Source organism: Thunnus albacares, chromosome 13 (assembly GCF_914725855.1).
Source record: "Thunnus albacares chromosome 13, fThuAlb1.1, whole genome shotgun sequence".
Lineage (NCBI taxonomy): Eukaryota > Metazoa > Chordata > Actinopteri > Scombriformes > Scombridae > Thunnus > Thunnus albacares.
In genome coordinates, this window is record NC_058118.1 from 4,677,035 (window position 1) to 4,695,344 (window position 18,310).

The following is an 18,310-nucleotide window of genomic DNA, read 5'->3' on the forward strand; positions in this document are numbered from 1 at the left end:
AAAGTAGCTCAGATATGACATAAACCTGTTGTCTTTTTATACGCTCATGAATGCTGACTGATTTTGAGCCACATTTGTCGTTGGGGAATGTAACCCAGAGGCCTAAGGTAAAACTGCTGAGGTGAAAATGAATTTGTAATGTCTCTTCCACAGTCCCACCTACCATCCACCCATTTGAGTTCCCTCGGTTTTCCATCGGCCAGCGAGTGTTCATCCCCTGCGTGGTCATGTCCGGCGACCAGCCAGTCTTCATCACCTGGCAGAAGGACGGGCGGCCGATCCCAGCCAGCCTGGGTGTCACTATAGACAACATAGACTTCACCAGCTCCCTGCGCATCTCCAATCTCACACTCATGCACAACGGCAACTATACCTGCATCGCACGTAACCAGGCTGCAGCTGTGGAGCACCAGAGCCAGCTCATCGTCCGAGGTGAGCAGGGGAGGGATGGGTGAGAGAGGTGGAGATGGCGGTGACGAGGAGAAGAGGGAGTAGGGGGAGGGAGGGAGAAAAAGATTTCCCTGTAGAGTGTCTTATGTCATTGGCCACCAAAGGTTTGATGACAAAACGGAGCAAATGCTGATGACAGACAAGAAATCTGTGAGTGTCAGCGTCAGATTTATTAGTTGTTCATCTAGCTATTATCTTCTAGTAAATGTTGGTCCTTAGTGTTCCTCTGATGTGGCCTGGTGATTTTGATTTGACTTTTTTCCCTGCATACAATGACAAACACTATGAAGCAAAATGTACACTCCTCAGGCTGAAGTTTAGTCAACAAAAGACCTTAACAGATTTCTATCAAAGTGTATTTGATTTTGAGATGAATTAGGTGAATCTAATGTATACTTTACTTGCAGTTCCTCCCAAATTTGTGGTGCAACCGAAGGACCAGGATGGCATCTATGGAAAAGCTGTGATACTAAATTGCTCAGCTGAAGGCTATCCTGTTCCTACCATCCAGTGGGAGTACTCTAAAGGTAAACACACAGCATGGATATATGTGCATGTACGCCACATGCACACACACCTGTTACATACTGTAGTACCACACAACTGTCCCTCAGGTTCAGTGAAAGTGTTGAACGTTGCCTTTCTGCTCTTTTGACTCTTTTGTTGAATTGGATGATTGGTTGTTTTTTTTTTTTTGAGCTCATTCTCTGCAGTAGATGATCTTTTTGTAAATGCCAACACAACAAACATAACGTCCACAGCCTTGAGGTTGAATGCATAAAAACACCCACCTCAAGTCCAAACAAGCACTGTGAGATGAGGAAACTGTAGCAGTTCAAGGAAAACCTTTCTTATAACCCTAGAAGTAGGAAATAGGTGGAAGATTATGTAACATAAACTCACATTATTCTATCCTGACTGGCTGGACACAACAGCAGTTTCTTAAAACGCAAAGGATTGCTACTGACATGAATATCGGTTACTTTCTTTTATGACATTTCTTAACTATTATGACACATGACTGAGGCTCATATGCTGACACTGTTGGCGCAGAGTTAAGATCATTGCAGGTTTCTGGTATTCCATGAAAATGACCATATTTCAGACATGTACTGTATGTTTTCTTATATATTGGTGCAACCCTGATCACAACACTCACTCTGATCAACACTCACTCAATCTTCTCTGACAGGCGCCGGGGTCCCTCAGTTCAAACCCATCGCCCTCAACTCAGGCTTTCGGATCGAGGTGCTGGTCAATGGCTCTCTGCTCATCAAACATGTGCTGGAAGAAGACAGTGGCTTCTACCTGTGTAGAGTCAGCAACGACGTCGGAGCTGATGTCAGCAAGTCCATGTATCTCAATGTCAAAAGTAAGTCTCAGGGGGAAACAGCACCTTTTTAAACCTAAGAATGCAACTTGCATCCCAGTATTGCAAAGTGCTATAGATGGTGATGTCTGCATCAGATTGGATGTATGGAAGGTTATGTATGTGGTGTATTCTTTCATTTTGTTAAAAAAAAATGTTAGTTAACTCTCCTTTTGCATGCCCTGGCTGGTCATGCTCAGTGCTGCTGCTAACATTAAAGTAAAAAAGTTAACACTAAAGCACAAAGGTTAAATTAGTTGAACCGGACTTGGCTTTGTGGCTTTGCTCTGTGACAGTCAGGCCACCAGCAAGATGCCATCATGGTGCTCGCTCTGTGCTTTCTGCCTGAATGAATCCCACGAAAGCAACGCGCAGAGGCACTGCCACCGCATCTCTTGGAGAAAGTACAGCATTTATCTGCTGTGTGGCCAAGGACTTAGCTCCCCTCCATTAAGCCCTGAATTCTGCATGCAGGCAGGAGCTGCCATGTGGAAAAGAGGGTTGAGGGATGAAGAAAAGGGGGTTGGAGGAGGAATGGGTTATCCATGTCCACACCCCCACCCCTCTTATGTCTGGTCTGCCTTCTCTCTTTTCTCTAGTTCTCTCCTCCCTATACAGCACGTTTTCTCTATTTCAGCCTCGACAGTTTATCCTACCTTTATATTTGCAAGAGATACAAATATTGATGTCCTTCCCTTCATGCCTCACCAATGCTTTTATGTATTTGTTGAGCTGCCATGTTCTGATTACCACTGACATTATCAAAGGATTGGAACTAGCAGCTATCATGCATACACACATCACAGCCATGGATTTACATTATTCAAGAGACCATGACCATAATTATATACAGTAGGGTTGAAGAGTCTGAGACCACTTTCACTTGGAAAAAGTGGAAATAGGCATAAATGTAAACAAATTATTGCAGCTAAATTCACTGATGTTTGAATGAATGCTTACTTCTAAGTGTTTTTGTAGTAATATGATACACTTTTCAATAAGAATACTGCCCTCTTCAGGTTAAAACAACACTTAATAAACTATACAGTCTAATACATGATTGAATTCATCATATCTTCTCAAAGAGAGAGATTCTGAAAGCAGGGATTTGACAGTCTGCAGGCGCCTCGCAGATACTGTATATCTGAAATCCACTAAAATGTACACTTCTGTGAGTTTGAGCGTGTGCATGTGATCGTGCATTTGCGTGTGTGTGTGTGCGATGTGTGATCTCCAGCTGGTCTACTGTGGCTGGGTGCTCATTTTGATCAGTCACTGCTAGATGAGGCTTATGCCTCTGTGGCTCTTATCAAGCCAGAGCAGAATACTCCCCACTGAGTGTCTCTCTGTCTGCCAGCCACAGCCAAACAGACTACCACTCCTCATGACCCCTCCAGCCTATCATGCTCCCTCACAGACAAACATACATGCACAGAGACACAGAAGCCCCTTATGTCATTTGAGTGTTATTTACAATTATCTTTCATCCCTTTGAAGATTCTCTATAATATTCTGGTACTCACTCTGACTGTTCAAAAAGTTGCTAAAATCCTCTCCTTTAACTGGAACAAACACTAAATTACTTCAATTTTCAGCTAAAAGTAAGCTTCTTAATGGAATTAGAAAATAATATAGCTGTAAAAAGAGTGGACTCTTTTTACAGCTATATTATATATGGTAGGAGTGTACTCAAGTCTGTAGGAGTGCTGCATTGTATAGACAAAAATACAGGCAATTAAACACTCAGAGGCAGTATTTCACTGCTGTACACCACAACTACACTAAACTATTTATTACATTAGATTTTTTGGTGTTTAGACCAAATAATTGTAATTCTAATTTCATGTTTCCTTTTATTTATTGTTATTAATTTGGTGTATTTTAGATCATATTAATTCATCTCTGGTTAGTTTAAGTTGTGCACATGTTTGAGGTACATTAAATAGAATATAGTGATATTGTAAAATGGTCCTGGCAGGTCACACAGGTTATGCTGATGTTGTAACTTTTAATATACATCCCACAACTGGCCTTGTCCAAAAAATCTTCCAAAATTAGCTTCACTGTACTTTCATTTTCGTAGTACTAATATGCAATATATGCTTTTTAGATTTGTTTAAACAAATATTGCGTTGTAATTTTGAGATAAAACATCTCACAATTCAGGAATTGGTTTTGTAATCTGTTGTAACCAAATCATTGATGACAAGTGACTCCTGGAAAAACAGACACACTGTGAGATTTGGGGGTTTTTTTATACAACAGATATTGATCTTTGTATTTTTATGTCTGTCAGGTTTTCTCATCCCCTCCCCTGTGTGTGTACATGTGGTGTTTGTGTGATAGCTTATTAACTCTTAAAGCTTAACAGGTGCAGTGTTCAGTCTGTGCAGTCCACTATAATATCTGCGGCTGTAATGCTGGGTAATGTTTGACACTGTAATGTTCTGTACACTCTGTGCTGATTTTATGTTGTTTATTCAGGCCAGCCTACACCAATTGAGCAGTAGTGGCTACTTAAGAGGCTTAGGAGCCAATTAGGGAGGCACACAAGCTGACGCATGCTGAAGTACTCACGTGATGGATAGTATGATCTTCGCTGTGTATTATTGGCTGTCCAAGTGTGGCTTGATGTATCAGTAAACAAACAGTGGAAAATCAATAGATTCAATCAGAAGAACCGAGATGTGTACTTGAGACACATGGTGAGGATGCTATTGGGTCACTTGTGTGACACAGGTGAGCAAACAAGCTCACAGGTGCACACAAAGACATACATTAGCACACAAAGGGCTGCACACTTTAATGCAAAGCCATAATGTAAAGGCACAGATACAGTGCAGCACAGTGCAGCCATTACAAAAGAATAATGGGACAGACGGCTAATGCAGTGGTTTAGATAGATCCCACTCTGCCAGGCTATTGTGGTGGACTCTCCGGGAAATGAATTGCAGCTATTGTGATGTCCTAGCTTGGCACTTTCATTGTTATGAGTGTCTGTGCATAGGCTAATGTCTCGTCATAATACACCATGCATCATCCTGCATGAACACCGCCACTGCACTAACAGCCAGTCGAAATTGCTTCCACTCACTGCACCAGGATTAAGTTGTGCATGTCTGCATGTGTGAGTGTGCGTAGATGCACTTGTGTTTATGTTTATTTTTCATTCATAAGTACTCTACAGCTTCTTTATAGGAGTAGTAATCAGTTTTTGTTCTGTCTTGACACCGGTTGCAGGTGGAGCCCTAAGCAAACGATTTTTATGCGATTTCCAGTCAAGCATCCTTACCTCCAAAACAGATGCAATTCAGTCAATTCATTACCAATCCACAGCGGATGCTATCAGTCAGTCAACAGCCACTCAATGTTTATCAGTGCCAATTAAGACCAATCAAGCCTATTAGACATCATAATGTCGCCAGACACAGTGATGAGGGCAGAACACATAATGAGGCTTCTCTGAAGAGAAGTGGTAAATGGTCTTGTGGTCACTGAGCAGTCTCCCAAGTACAACATCCTTCAGACAAATATGAGGAAGCCCCCACTTCCTCTGATCTGTATTTCTTTCATCTTATTTACTCATCTGCATCCACGTCTTCCCCCCCCCCTCCCCACCTCTGCACAGAAGCCCGCCCAGTCTGCAGGCGTACATTTGGTATCATGCTCCATGTCCAAGGAAATTGTGCAGCTAAGAGAATTATTTCAGTACATTGCAGGCGGCCAGTGAACCAGTCATCTTTGTACAATCGCCACAACGCTCTCCCTTCCCCCACCCCACCCCATCAGGCCGTCTCTTCCCCAGCGCCCATTTACAGTGTGCCCCCAGGGCAGAGAGCTATGCACATCTCAGCTCGTCTTCTCTTGTCTGGCCCTCGTGGCCCCATTGAGCCAGGGCGCCCTCCGGCCTACACTGGCCTGCCACGCAGCCAGTGACACATGCGGGGTGAAATCTAGTCTAGTATCCCTGTGCTTTCAACATGGATGATACCCTGATGAAGCCAGCACACCTGGAGAGGTACAGAGAGCACACTAGAAGGTTTTTAAATTAAAGATTTTCAGCATTTAAAAAATCATTTATTTGATAAAACTAGTTAAGATGCAGACACTAAGAGAATCCACTGGTGCACAAGAGGTAAAGGGTTTAACTTTGTTAGCAGCAAAAACAGCAGGTTATTTATAGTAAGTAGAGAAAAAAATGTGTTGTAAAACAGCTGACAGTCACCAAGAGAATAGCGCCCCCTAGAGAAATTCATACTGTACCTCATCAATAGAAAACCCCAAGAAAAGGGACATCACATTACTGTGATTGGTGGAAATAAAACGTGACCTCTGGCAAGTGCATTACAAACAGCTGAGACCTCATAGCACCACAGATCTCATCACCAAATCAAAGATAGCAGTAACTTAGGTCTTTTAGTGGACAGAACAAGAGCATCATTTCCTTTTTTTGCAAAACATCCAAAATGGAACTTAATGTTTCAGCCCTTTTTGTTGCTAATAGCAATTAATACAACTTAAGTTATGCTGAAATAAATGTAATCCCTTCTCATCACCTCACACATCTCACTGAACCTCGGAGACTGCGTTCTTTCTTTGATCACTGATCCCAGCCCTACACTGAAGTAGCCATTCTGCTGTAATTATGTGTTATTATTATTCTCCTGACTCTTCCATTTGGCTAATTCTGTTTTCCACATCACTAACACCACCAGTTAGAGACATTAGAAAGATTTTCTTTTTGTATCTTAATTTTTTTTTTTTTTTTTTTTTTTTTTTTGGCCCTGCATTGCGACATTCAGGGTGTGATTGTGTAATCATCATCATACTGTAAAAATCAATGGCAGGTCCATTTTCTATTCCTGGCTACTAGAAACGGCCCTTTTTCTACGAGTAGAGACTGGAGAGAGAGAGAGAGAGAGAGAGAGAGGAAGGAGGAGAGGGAGGAGGGAGGCGAGGTAAAGAGAGGAGAGTAGAGGAGAGACTGTCCGATGCTGGTTGGCATGGTAACCTGGCCAGGTGAAAGGGAGCCTGGGAGAAGGGAGGTTGTGGGGGGGGGGGGGGGGGGGGGCTTTTGTCTCACGGGAGTAGCCTATCAGCAGCCAGCCTATCCCCCACAATCCCCTGCAGGCTTAAGCGTATCATCACTGCCCTCTGGGTTGCTGTGGAGGAACAGGGCTCTCCTCACCTCCACATTAAAGACACATTGCAAAAACATACGCTACACACACTCCGTCTGTTATTCTTTTGCCTTCCCTAAAGCTGTGATGCCCGTGTTTTCTTTTATTTTTTCTTTAACGTCAGATGCAGCCACATATTTCTAGAAACAATCTCAGGACGAAAAATAAGCATGTTTGTGACTGCAACACACCAGCATACACTCTCATCATCATCATCATCCCCTCTTCCTCATCAACACATTACATCTTATCGTTTTAGGAGCAGTGTATGAGTGTCATTCATCTATTTATGCTTTGTTTGCGACTGTCTTATTTAGTGGAACTAGATTTAGTCTCTTCAGATGTGCGTGCATATAGCAAGTTATTAATAAAACAGTGAGATACAGCTGGGCAAATAAACAAAAATACTAATGTTAATATGAACTACAAATGATTCAAAGAGAACAAGAGATTCGCAATGATTAATGTAAGTTAAGATTCAAAATGACATTATTTTCTTTGTGTGTATACTGTGCGCATTGCCTCATGTGTTGTGTTTAAGGCTGAATTAGATGTCAGGGGAGCTGATGCCTAATGAGACAGGGGACTCCCTTCTTCCTCCATCTCTCCTCTCTTTTTCCCATTCTTACTGTCCCCCCCCCCCCCCTTGGTTCCCGTAATTCCGCTGGATATTAAAGAAATACATCAACACAACAATTACAGGGCCACAAAACTGTGCCTCAGGACTGGCTCAGCTGCGCTGCTTGCACACATATACAAACACACGCTTGTACACACACGGATATACGTAGACACATACAGCCGGCGCATGTACAAACACACTTAGACACACATACAATTTGCATGTGCCTCATCTCTGAGCCCTCCTCATGTTGCACAGACACTCCCATTGTTGAGTTTTTGCTTGCTTTTGTGTCTCTGCCTTCTTTAAGACATTAATCTCAGATCAAAATCAACTCAGCTTCATGTCTGACATTAAAATAAAAGTGAGTTTTATGATCAAGCATAAAAGAATTTACAAATAAGCAAAAATTTTTATGTAGATGTCAGCAACTGGTTCAGGAAAATAAATGAATAGTGATGATTAATGATGCAACATTAAATTCATGTCTTCAATAGTTGTATATAGAGAGAGCTCTTAGAGAGAGTATAGACAGCTCTTGGGAAAGTCTGCTTTGTCAGTGCACACTCAGCCCATCAGCCAATAGCAGTCTAGCCTCGAAAACATGAAAAAACCTGTTTTGCTGCCATGTGTTCATCAGTTGTCATCACAGCTTTCTACATCACCAGCTGATCATGTTCAGACTTTCCCCTTTGAGGTGTTGTTTTTTTTCTAAATATAGCTTAGAAAAAAATAAAAATTTCTGATATTTTCTATGAGCACAGTACTACACTACCTATTTCTAAATATTTTACTTTTAAAAGCATTATCACCAGTAATATTTTCTGTGGTAGTGGCAGCAGTGTATTATTTCTAAAAAGTGAATACTGTACACATCAGCTCATTGTATCAGAATATCAATAAAGAGTTTCTGTTGGATGATACATTAATATAAAAAAAGAATTGAGAACTGCAAAAATGTGCTATTGCAAACAAATATATTGTTACTTTAATGTATTTTCCCTCCAGATCCTGGATGTTGAAATGCCTTTGATGTTTACACTGCAGACATCTTGTTTCCTCTACATACCTAACGGGTGGAGCTGTCTCGATCTTTTCGCCGCCCATGCTGTTTGTCACCTAGAACAGTATCCTACTCTGCCAGGAGTGTCAACAACATCGCCATGTGCCACCTCTGAGCCACTCACACGGCAAAATGAGAGTAGCTGTGCTCGAAAACGATAACGTTTACATAAAGCCCGAGCGGTTATTTTTTTTTCCCCTCACTTCTCTAAATGTGGCTCACAAAAAATTCATACTTGTCATGCAAAATAAATCAGCGTTCTTTTCTGTAGCCGAGCCCCAAATGGCTCCAGAGTGAATAAGAGATGAGGCTTAAATGTTTGCAACCTCTTGCCTGACACTTCCCATCACATCACTGAAGTCATGCTTTGTGTGTGTGTGTGTGTGTGTGTGTGTGTGTATGCATGTGCGTTAGAGACAGAAACCGAGAGAAGGCACACGCATTTGTGTGTATGCAGGAGCTTGTGTGTGTACGTGGGTGTGAGTGTGTGTGTGAGCATCTGGGAGCAGAGGGTTGTTATACACTCTGCTTTGGGTGTAATGAGGCATGTATGTCGTTAGTGTGCGTTTAGTGTGATGTCTTCAGAGTGTTGTTAGAGCACCGTTGTGCCATTTAGGATTCAGATACAAGATACATGCCAAGGCCGCTTGTTGCCTTCGACACATTAAAGAGAAGCTGTATGTTCACTTTAAGTACATTAAAAATTCTTGAAATACTTCGTGTGCTTAATGTAAGCATGTTTGTGTCCTCTTAGTTGCTCAGATTGTTTTTAAATTTTGCAAATTTTTGCTTCATGGCTAGATAAATAGTTGAGAAACTTGGTGCACTGTTAGATGAGACATTATATGATTGTTCAGCATACTGAGACACAATGTTTGATACTTATATAATATGAATATGACTTTATGAAATAAATAATTGTATGAAGTCAATTTCATCATTCTGAGTTGTATTGGGGTTTGTTTGTTTCCTTATAGAAAATTTTGTTGCATAATACCCTTTTTCATAATTCAGTTTTCCCTCTTAATTCGCTCTGTCTTTCTCAGCAACTTCAACAGCAACTTTAAACTAAAATTTCTATAAGATATGATTGAACTCAAATTAAACTGTAATGAAAACAAGAATAACGAAATAGCATTTCATAATAATGTGTTATGTTTTCTCCCTTTAGTTTCATGTATATATTTGATGCTATTTAATCATGTATGAGCATGTATTCATAAGGCTGCATTTATTTATTTAATATTGGACACTGTGGGGCTCCAAAGATACTGACTTTATCAAAAGTCATTTGAACTGCAGAAATTTGTCTACTGGTGCTGTTCCTTTTAGAAGTACAATTATCAGTTATAACTCAAATCCCATACATTTTTCAAAAACACCATAATGACTCATATATTCAATAAATCTAACAATCCTCTTCTCTTTCTCTCCACTTTATTTTCGCACCAGTCCCCGCCATGATCACATCCTACCCCAACACCACGCTGGCCACGCAGGGTGAAGAGAAGAAGATGAGCTGCACGGCGCACGGTGAGAAGCCCATCATGGTACGCTGGGAGAAGGAGGAACGCATCATCAACCCCGAGACCAGCCGCTATGTGGTTTCTGTCAAGGAGGTGGGCGATGAAGTCATCTCCACCCTGCAGGTAGGAGGCTGTGCTACTAGGAAGTGGACAGTTCATGTAAGGGCCATATATTGCTGATATTTGTTTTATATATGAAGCCACTACACACTCCTTCAAGTATAATGTGGAGCATTTCCCATGATGGTCTAAATAAGTGGTTCCTGACCCTTGATGGGTCTCAAGATAAATCAGAGGGGTCAAGATTTAATTAAATGGATAAGAATAAAAGAAAAAAAAAGTCTTCCAAATTTTTTCTGACTTCAATTTTCACATTTTTCTGATGAAACAGTGGATACTTTCACCTCCTTAGGACTCTAGAAATCCTTCTAATGAATCAATCTTAGAGGAAAAAATCATCTCTTTGGTTAAACTGCTCACATGTACTGAGGGTCACAAGGGAACTACTTTCTGAATGATGTTTCAGAGGTTTTCCCATCCTGCCAAGACTACGTATTATCTTTTGCATCAGTGCATTGCTAAATCCATCTCATTCCTGTGCATCCATCAGATCATGCCCACAGTGAGGGAGGACTCTGGCTTCTTCTCCTGCCATGCCATCAACTCCTTTGGTGAAGACAGAGGAATCATACAGCTCACAGTACAAGGTAAAACTGCAACTGCCTCAACTGCCCAAAGAAAAGAAAATGCTGAGACAGAAGCTTTCAACCTTCACACCAGGTGCAGATTATGTCAGACTATCATTTTACCTCAGTAACACTGCTTGTCAACTTTGTGCCTTATAGAGCCTCCGGACCCCCCAGAGGTAGAGATCAGAGAAGTGAAGGACAGGACTATCGCCCTGCGTTGGACCATGGGTTTTGATGGCAACAGCCCAATCACAGGCTTCGATATTGAGAGCAAGAATAAATCAGGTGCAGGAAAAGGCATTTATACCTATAATTTGATAGTGTGATCATAGTTTGCCATGATTTCACATAGCAATGGTTAAAATCTGTAAGCATGTAGAGAATCGTATGTTTTGGGACATTAATTATCCCTGCATTCACTTTGTGTCAGCACTGTCATTTAATAAAGCCTGTCCTAATGCACTTAGCTGGATTTGACCTCTCTCCTGACTTCAGCAACCCCAATAAACCTCACCCTCTCCCCTCCACAGCCTCCTGGGATACCGCTCAGAAGACCAAAGATGTCTCACCTCAGCTCAACCAGGCCACCATCATCGACCTGCACCCCTCCTCCACCTACAACATCCGCATGTTCGCCAAGAACCTGATCGGCAAGAGCGAGGCCAGCAACGAGCTCACCATCACCACCGATGAAGCAGGTGATAATAACTGATGAGCATGGAGGAGGATGTGTTAGGATATATCTACCATCTTATAGTCCTTCACTATCAAACTATATAATGAACAAATGTTAGAGACATTAAAAGTTAAAAAAGGTTCTTGTCTGTTAAAGAACAAAGAAGAAGAAGAGCATTTTTGGAAGATTTTACACGTTATTATTTTAAGTACACATTAATGTGTTACTATGAGCCAGCGTATCGGAGTAACAAAAACACAGTGAGAAAGACAACGGTCAGACGTGAAAGACACAAAGCTAAAGGAGGGACAGAGCCGACTGAGTCAATTCATTAACAGCCTGGTGACATCAGCTCCATTGGCTCTGTTGCATTATTGAACACACGCTGACCCTGCACTAAAAGCAGAACTTTTCAATTAGCGGACTCAGTAGTAAATGTCACACTACGGTCAATAGACTGAGCTTGGACCCCTTCTGCAAATTAGCCCCCCCTCTGCCAACCCCCCTACAGAGCACTTCTCTTCACCCTGAACAGCCACCAATAACTACAACCATCATATTTGTTATAATAGCCAGACCCAGACTCAGGCTCGCTTCTGTACATCATTTTGTCTGGTAGGGGGTTGTGTTGAACAATATTGCTTTGCAAACAGCTTTTTGAAAATGAACTGAACATGTTGGTGATCTGATCTCAGCTCCTGATGGACCACCTCAGGAAGTGCAGCTGGAAGCCCTCTCCTCTCAGAGCATCCGAGTCACTTGGAGAGTAAGTTATTCTTAAAAAGTGTGCATGCGTCTTTATGTCTGTAAAGTGGGTATGTAGTCCACATGTTTTAAATCCCAAAATAAATCAGTACTGTTCTCTCCTCTACATCAGTGAGACTTTAAACTATTTAACCTGCTACTGCTCCAGTAGAGCAGCTCAGAGGTGAACAGTAGAAGATTGAAGCTGTACTGGTCAGCTCCCAGGTGTTTTACCTTATGAATGTAAAGCAGGATATTGCAGGCAAACAGTATGTGTGCTCAGTTTGCTGTTCCTGAATAAATAAATGTGTTAAAAGAATTGTGTGTGTGTGTGTGTGTGTGTAGCAACACTATTTGCAGACATTAACTGTCTTTATTCAGTTGTCTGGTGGTTTTATGGTAGGGAATGCATTTTCCACAAAAGTTATTCCGAAAGAGTGAAGACTTGGGATGCAATTAGGTTTCCTTATTTACTGTAACATGAGAAACTGTGAAGGCTGTTCAACAGAAAAACATTCACATTTTCTCTCAGGCATGCAGCAAAGAGAAGAGGATTGTGTTGGCTGCTGTATGTGGTGCCTTGTTTTGGGTGCCAACTTTGGTACTTTCAATGAGTTATTGGCAAAGACAAATAAACATTGTATTGGAGGATTGTAATGCTATCCACTTACTGTACCACAAAGTTTACTTCACTCTTTATACTGTGTGTGCTTCCCACATCTGTGTCATGACCATATTGACCAATCAGATCTGAATACATCCATTTATACGTACATTTTGGGGGTATTTACTGTAGCTTAGTAGAGTTCTCCTTGGGTAGAGAAAAGGGGCAGAGATGTTCACCGCTGTCTCAAATAACTCCTTTCATTCCTTTGCTAGTCACCCAAGAAACACCTCCAGAATGGAGCCATCAGAGGCTACCAGGTTGGCTACAGGGAGTACAGCTCAGGTGGAAACTACCAGTTCAGCGTGATCAGTGTGGAGACAACAGGGGACAATGCAGAAAGTCTGGTGCTGGACAACCTGAAGAAGTTCACCCAGTATGGAGTTGTGGTGCAAGCCAGCAACAGCGCTGGGACAGGACCCTCCTCCACAGAGGTCGCTGCTACCACACTGGAGGATGGTAAGAAAGGAGGGAAATGTTGCATTTTTGAGCTCAGTGAAGTTGTGGTGTAAACTTTGATAGCTGAATTAAGAGTACTCCACAGATTTAGCATTGCTCTTGTATTACAACATAACATTGTCGAACTCACAATGAACAGTTTTACATATGCAGAAGTACTTCACAACACCTGTAAACAGACTTTGATGTGTAAATCGGTGGAGTCCCCCTTTAATGCACAGAGGATTCTGAATACAAGGAAAATTTTAAAAATATATGTTAGTGAAGACATCTGACACAACAAGGCAGAAAAGACTAAAAGTCACTACAAACATTGCATGTGATATATTTCATTCATTTTGAGTGTCTAAAGTGCTTCGTCCTCCCCCAACACAAACTAAGCTGTGAGCATGTTTAATGTTGGAGAGAAATGTGATGATATATCACAACCTAGTGGAGATCTGAGGGTACTGCCACATGTTGTCAGTCCTGTAGTGTCTGCTGAGTTTCCACTGTTAACATAGTTTGTCCTCTGGTTCTTCCCCCTCAGTGCCCAGTCGTCCTCCAGAGAACGTCCAGGCCACAGCCACGTCTCCAGAAGTCATCTCTCTGTCCTGGCTGACCCCTCCCAAAGATGCTCTGAATGGCAACTTGCTGGGCTTTAGGGTCATCTACTGGGCCAACCTGCCTGATGGAGGTACACACTTATAACTATACACTGCTTATAAACATAACTGTTACCTACATTGTGTTCGTGACATTGAGAAATAAAATGTGTATGCAGTAAAAGTTCAGATTAGCACATAACACAGTCCACAGGAATCAGCACTTTGTCATCAAAACATTTAGGGAAAATTTAAAAGCTGCTTTATTGCATTTTCTTGAAATATCACAATCCTGACAGAAGAATTTAGCTGGTGTATCATTTGGGTCACACTCACTGATTCCAGAATGAAAAGTAGATTTTTTAAAAAATCTGTGTTTGGTAGCAGTTTTCTTACATCCTGGATGTGGTCTAGTCTTATCCAGTAATTTCTTCTGATTACAAAATGCAGTGAGCTAAAACTGTGTATCGCTGTGTTAATATAATAAAGTAATAAGGTTTGTTATTAATGCCAATGAGTAAGATGTAGCTTAAAGTTACCCAGGTGGATTCTGGGTATGTCGAGCCCTTTCTTGTAGACTCATTTACCCTCAGCCAAAATTCTGCTTCTTGTGGAAGTCAGGCAGCATGCCATGCCATTGTCACATGCCGGGTTTGTGTCAGCAGGATTGGTTGTGACAGCGCGATTACCTTTGACCTCCGCACTGTCACATCATGTTGGCCTTCCTATAGAACATGAATGCTCAGGACTTGACAGCCACGACTAGTTTGCATGGTAACAGTCTGTAGCTCAGTGGGTGAATGCTCAAAGATGATTTTAAATGTGAAATGTTTATTGTGTGTAAATATAACGTACTATATATAATACCTCACACTTCACACTAAAACATGTAACTTTTGCAATTAAACTGTATATTATTCTGGACCACTCAATTCCAGACAAGTGCAGTTCATCAGTATGAGAAAATCTCACTGACCAGCAGAGGGAGATACAAGCTTTTCTAACAGACGGTGGTGCAGGTTGTATCAGTGGTTCATTTGGCTTTTTAGACACCAACAACTGAGGGTTATATTAATCTTACACTGAATAATTTAAGATTTTAGCAGGAAGTTATATGTGAATGTGCTGTTACATAATGCATGTATTTATTCATGTAAACACTGAAACTGAGTAAAAAAGTAAAATACTGTCTCAATCAAAATAATGCTTTGAAAATTTAAACCTCTTAATTCCAGAGATATTACATAATATATTTTACACATCTTAAACATTTAAGGCTGCGATAATTTTATTATCAATAGCCTGTTAATTTTTTGATTAACCAAACTGTTTTGTCCATAACATGTCACAGTGGCTTCTGCTCTCCAACCAACAGTCCAAAAGACAAAGATATTCAGTAAACCTATCATATAATAACATATTTTTGTATCTGCACAATGTAACACAATACACAATATAAGTGGATATCAAAACACGAGACAAACACAATCGTGCATAAAATGCTTTTACTGTGTGATAAAATCTCTTTAGGTGTGCTGGGTATTCCAGGCGTTTTAATTGCTCATTAAAAGCCAAGAACAAGAGATGCAGCTGGTCTCATACAGTAGTTTATATCTCTGGAGAGAAGTGAAGAGAGAAAAAGTGGGCAGAAGAAAACAGTGTAAAGAAAGGATATGGACAGAGAGCAGTGAAACAGTGATACATCAATAATTCAAACCCTAACAGCTGAGGGCAGCAGGTTGCCGGTCAAGGCCTGCCACCAGACCTTGGATACAGGGTTGTTTAAACTTTGTGATTGACTATGACATTATATCCAAGGCTGTGTTATGACACCCTTGGGCTTGACGTTATTTCTATCTATGTGATCTGCTGTATGATATATTGTTACATATGTGTTTGGACCAGTAGCAGCTTGTCATATAGTTTAGTATTTACAGTAAGAGAGTTTCATTGCATAAGGCCTTTGACCTGAGATATCCTTACTAAATTTTACTTGATGCCCCCACTCTCTCCTCTCCTGCTTTCTGTCCATCAGAGCTTGGAGAGATCAGGAACGTGACGACCTCTAAACCTTCTCTGGAGCTGGACGGACTGGAGAAGTACACCAACTACAGCATCCAGGTGTTGGCCTTTACCCGAGCTGGTGATGGAGTTCGCAGCGAACAGATTTACACCCGCACCAAGGAGGACGGTAAATCATCTCTCCACACTTGTGTCTCACACAACCTGTTTATAGATATAGTCAGATTTGTCCGTGTTGAAGTGTAAGTCTGACTCGTTGCTTTATGGCACAGAGGAATTATAACTTGTCTGCTCTTTACATTAAATGTTAGTTTTGCAAAATTGAGTATTAAACTGAAGCAAAGAGGTGGCAGACTCTTAAATATGCTTATTAAGTCTTACATGTAGCAGGAAATCCTGGAGAATGTGATATATTTGTCCATCTGTGATCTTGCTTTATAATCGATGTAGAAAGCACCATACAAATCTTCTGAGTAGTAATATTAGCTTAATGTGGGAAATATATTAACTAGATCATCTTTTCCTTATAGTTCCTGGTCCTCCGGCAGGCGTGAAAGCAGCAGCTGCTTCCAACTCAGTGGTGTTTGTGTCTTGGCTTCCTCCTCTCAAAGTGAACGGCATCATCAGGAAATACACTGTTTTCTGCTCCAACCCACACCCCACGGTAAAACATTACAAAATATATCAAATTAAACATTCAATATTTAGTTCCTGTGTTAAATCTATGAACTATTTAGAAGGAACGCTGATATGATTATTATGTTAATCACACTTTGCATTTTGAACTGGGTAAATTCAAAGTTCTATACTCTATATTTGTGTTATTGTCAACAAATCTCATGAAAAGACCAAAACCAAAGGGTTATTCTGTCATTCAGTACTCTCTGACTTCCCTACACTGTCTCTGGCACTCAGGTGAGCAGTGAGTTTGAGGCGGCCCCGGATGTGTTCTTCTACCGCATCCCCAACCTGAGCAGGAACCGGCAGTACAGTATCTGGGTAGTGGCCGTCACTGCTGCAGGTCGTGGAAATACCAGTGAGATCATCACTGTTAAACCCATGGCTGAGGGTAGGTGGAGTTTCTCTTTCAGACAGTTTGATAGTCAGTGCTGAACAACGCTGAATCACTTGTACGGCAGATTCCCTGATAAACTGGTCAGTAAAAAAAGTGAAAGTAACCTCCTAAATGTCAGTCTGAAAAAGAAGGGAAAAGGTAACCCCTTTTACATGCCTGACAGGAGTGTAAGAAAAAAAGCCTGATTTAACATGAAATTCAACTGTTAGCACCAAAAATAGAGCACAATCAACATGTCACATACTGAACAGTATTGCTTTGTTTTTTCTATGAGGAAACAAATCACAGTATTTGGCAGCACACAGTTTAATGTAAACCATGTTATTACAATTGGTCTAAACATAAAATTTTAATAAAATATCATGTTTTTGATAGAATATCATTTTAAGACTTTACCAGGACACCAAAGCACAGTGCGAGTGCAGTTAAACAGGATTATCCTCCTTCACCCCGTTACCCCAACTCACTTTACTCCATGTGGAGAGGTGAAGGAGTAGCTCGTTCCCAGTTTCTCCTCATAAGAAGACAGGTGGGGGAGCGTCAGTAGAATGTAAATAACCTTGTGTTTAGCCCTGTCAGCACCTTACATGCTTGGGGAGAGTTGATAAGCTGATTGCATATGCTGATAGACCCTATGGTGTCTGGAGTCAGGACCCACAGCTCCTATCAGGATGTTCACATCCTGTCTGAGGTGTAGGTGATGGATGTCCTCTCCTTACTGCTTCACTGCTCAGATGGAGGGAGATACACATCACGCTGTGGCCCCGATCCTTTAGCCCCAACTCAGTCAGCTTCAGGGTTAGAGAGTAGGAGAAAGGACAACAAATGGAAAAAAAAACTGTAATTAACACAAGAGTACTTGAAAGAGTATGTTGTTCTAAAATCCTGTCTCAGTCTAAAATACTTAAAAAAATAGCAACACAGTTATTTGTTTCTGTGTGTCCTCCGTGAGCTGATGAAGCATTTGGGTGTTTTTGCAGCTCCAGCTCGGATCCTGACCTTCAACAGGACTGTAACGACCCCCTGGATGAGGGACATTGTGCTGCCTTGTAAGGCAGTGGGTGATCCATCACCAACCATCAAGTGGCTGAAGGAGATGTGAGTTCCTACATACATAAATGTGTGAATACTGTAAAGTTTCTGACAGTTTGTTGAATTTGTCTCCTCAAAGTAACCATGTGACACTG

At 41.3% G+C, this 18,310-nt stretch overlaps 1 protein-coding gene across 2 annotated transcripts in view; it reads left to right on the forward strand.

Moving 5' to 3' along the window:
- The window catches only part of dscama (Down syndrome cell adhesion molecule a), a 92,831-nt gene that overhangs the window by 65,598 nt on the left and 8,923 nt on the right, over window positions 1-18,310 (forward strand). For both annotated transcript variants that reach the window (XM_044371278.1, XM_044371279.1), the window contains exons 9-22: window positions 154-432; window positions 858-977; window positions 1,643-1,822; window positions 10,137-10,333; window positions 10,821-10,917; window positions 11,056-11,184; window positions 11,430-11,597; window positions 12,271-12,341; window positions 13,199-13,442; window positions 13,972-14,118; window positions 16,062-16,217; window positions 16,579-16,712; window positions 16,964-17,117; window positions 18,104-18,221. In XM_044371278.1, the coding sequence (XP_044227213.1) occupies window positions 154-432; window positions 858-977; window positions 1,643-1,822; window positions 10,137-10,333; window positions 10,821-10,917; window positions 11,056-11,184; window positions 11,430-11,597; window positions 12,271-12,341; window positions 13,199-13,442; window positions 13,972-14,118; window positions 16,062-16,217; window positions 16,579-16,712; window positions 16,964-17,117; window positions 18,104-18,221 (2,194 nt within the window). The remainder of the gene's footprint in view (window positions 1-153; window positions 433-857; window positions 978-1,642; window positions 1,823-10,136; window positions 10,334-10,820; window positions 10,918-11,055; window positions 11,185-11,429; window positions 11,598-12,270; window positions 12,342-13,198; window positions 13,443-13,971; window positions 14,119-16,061; window positions 16,218-16,578; window positions 16,713-16,963; window positions 17,118-18,103; window positions 18,222-18,310) is intronic.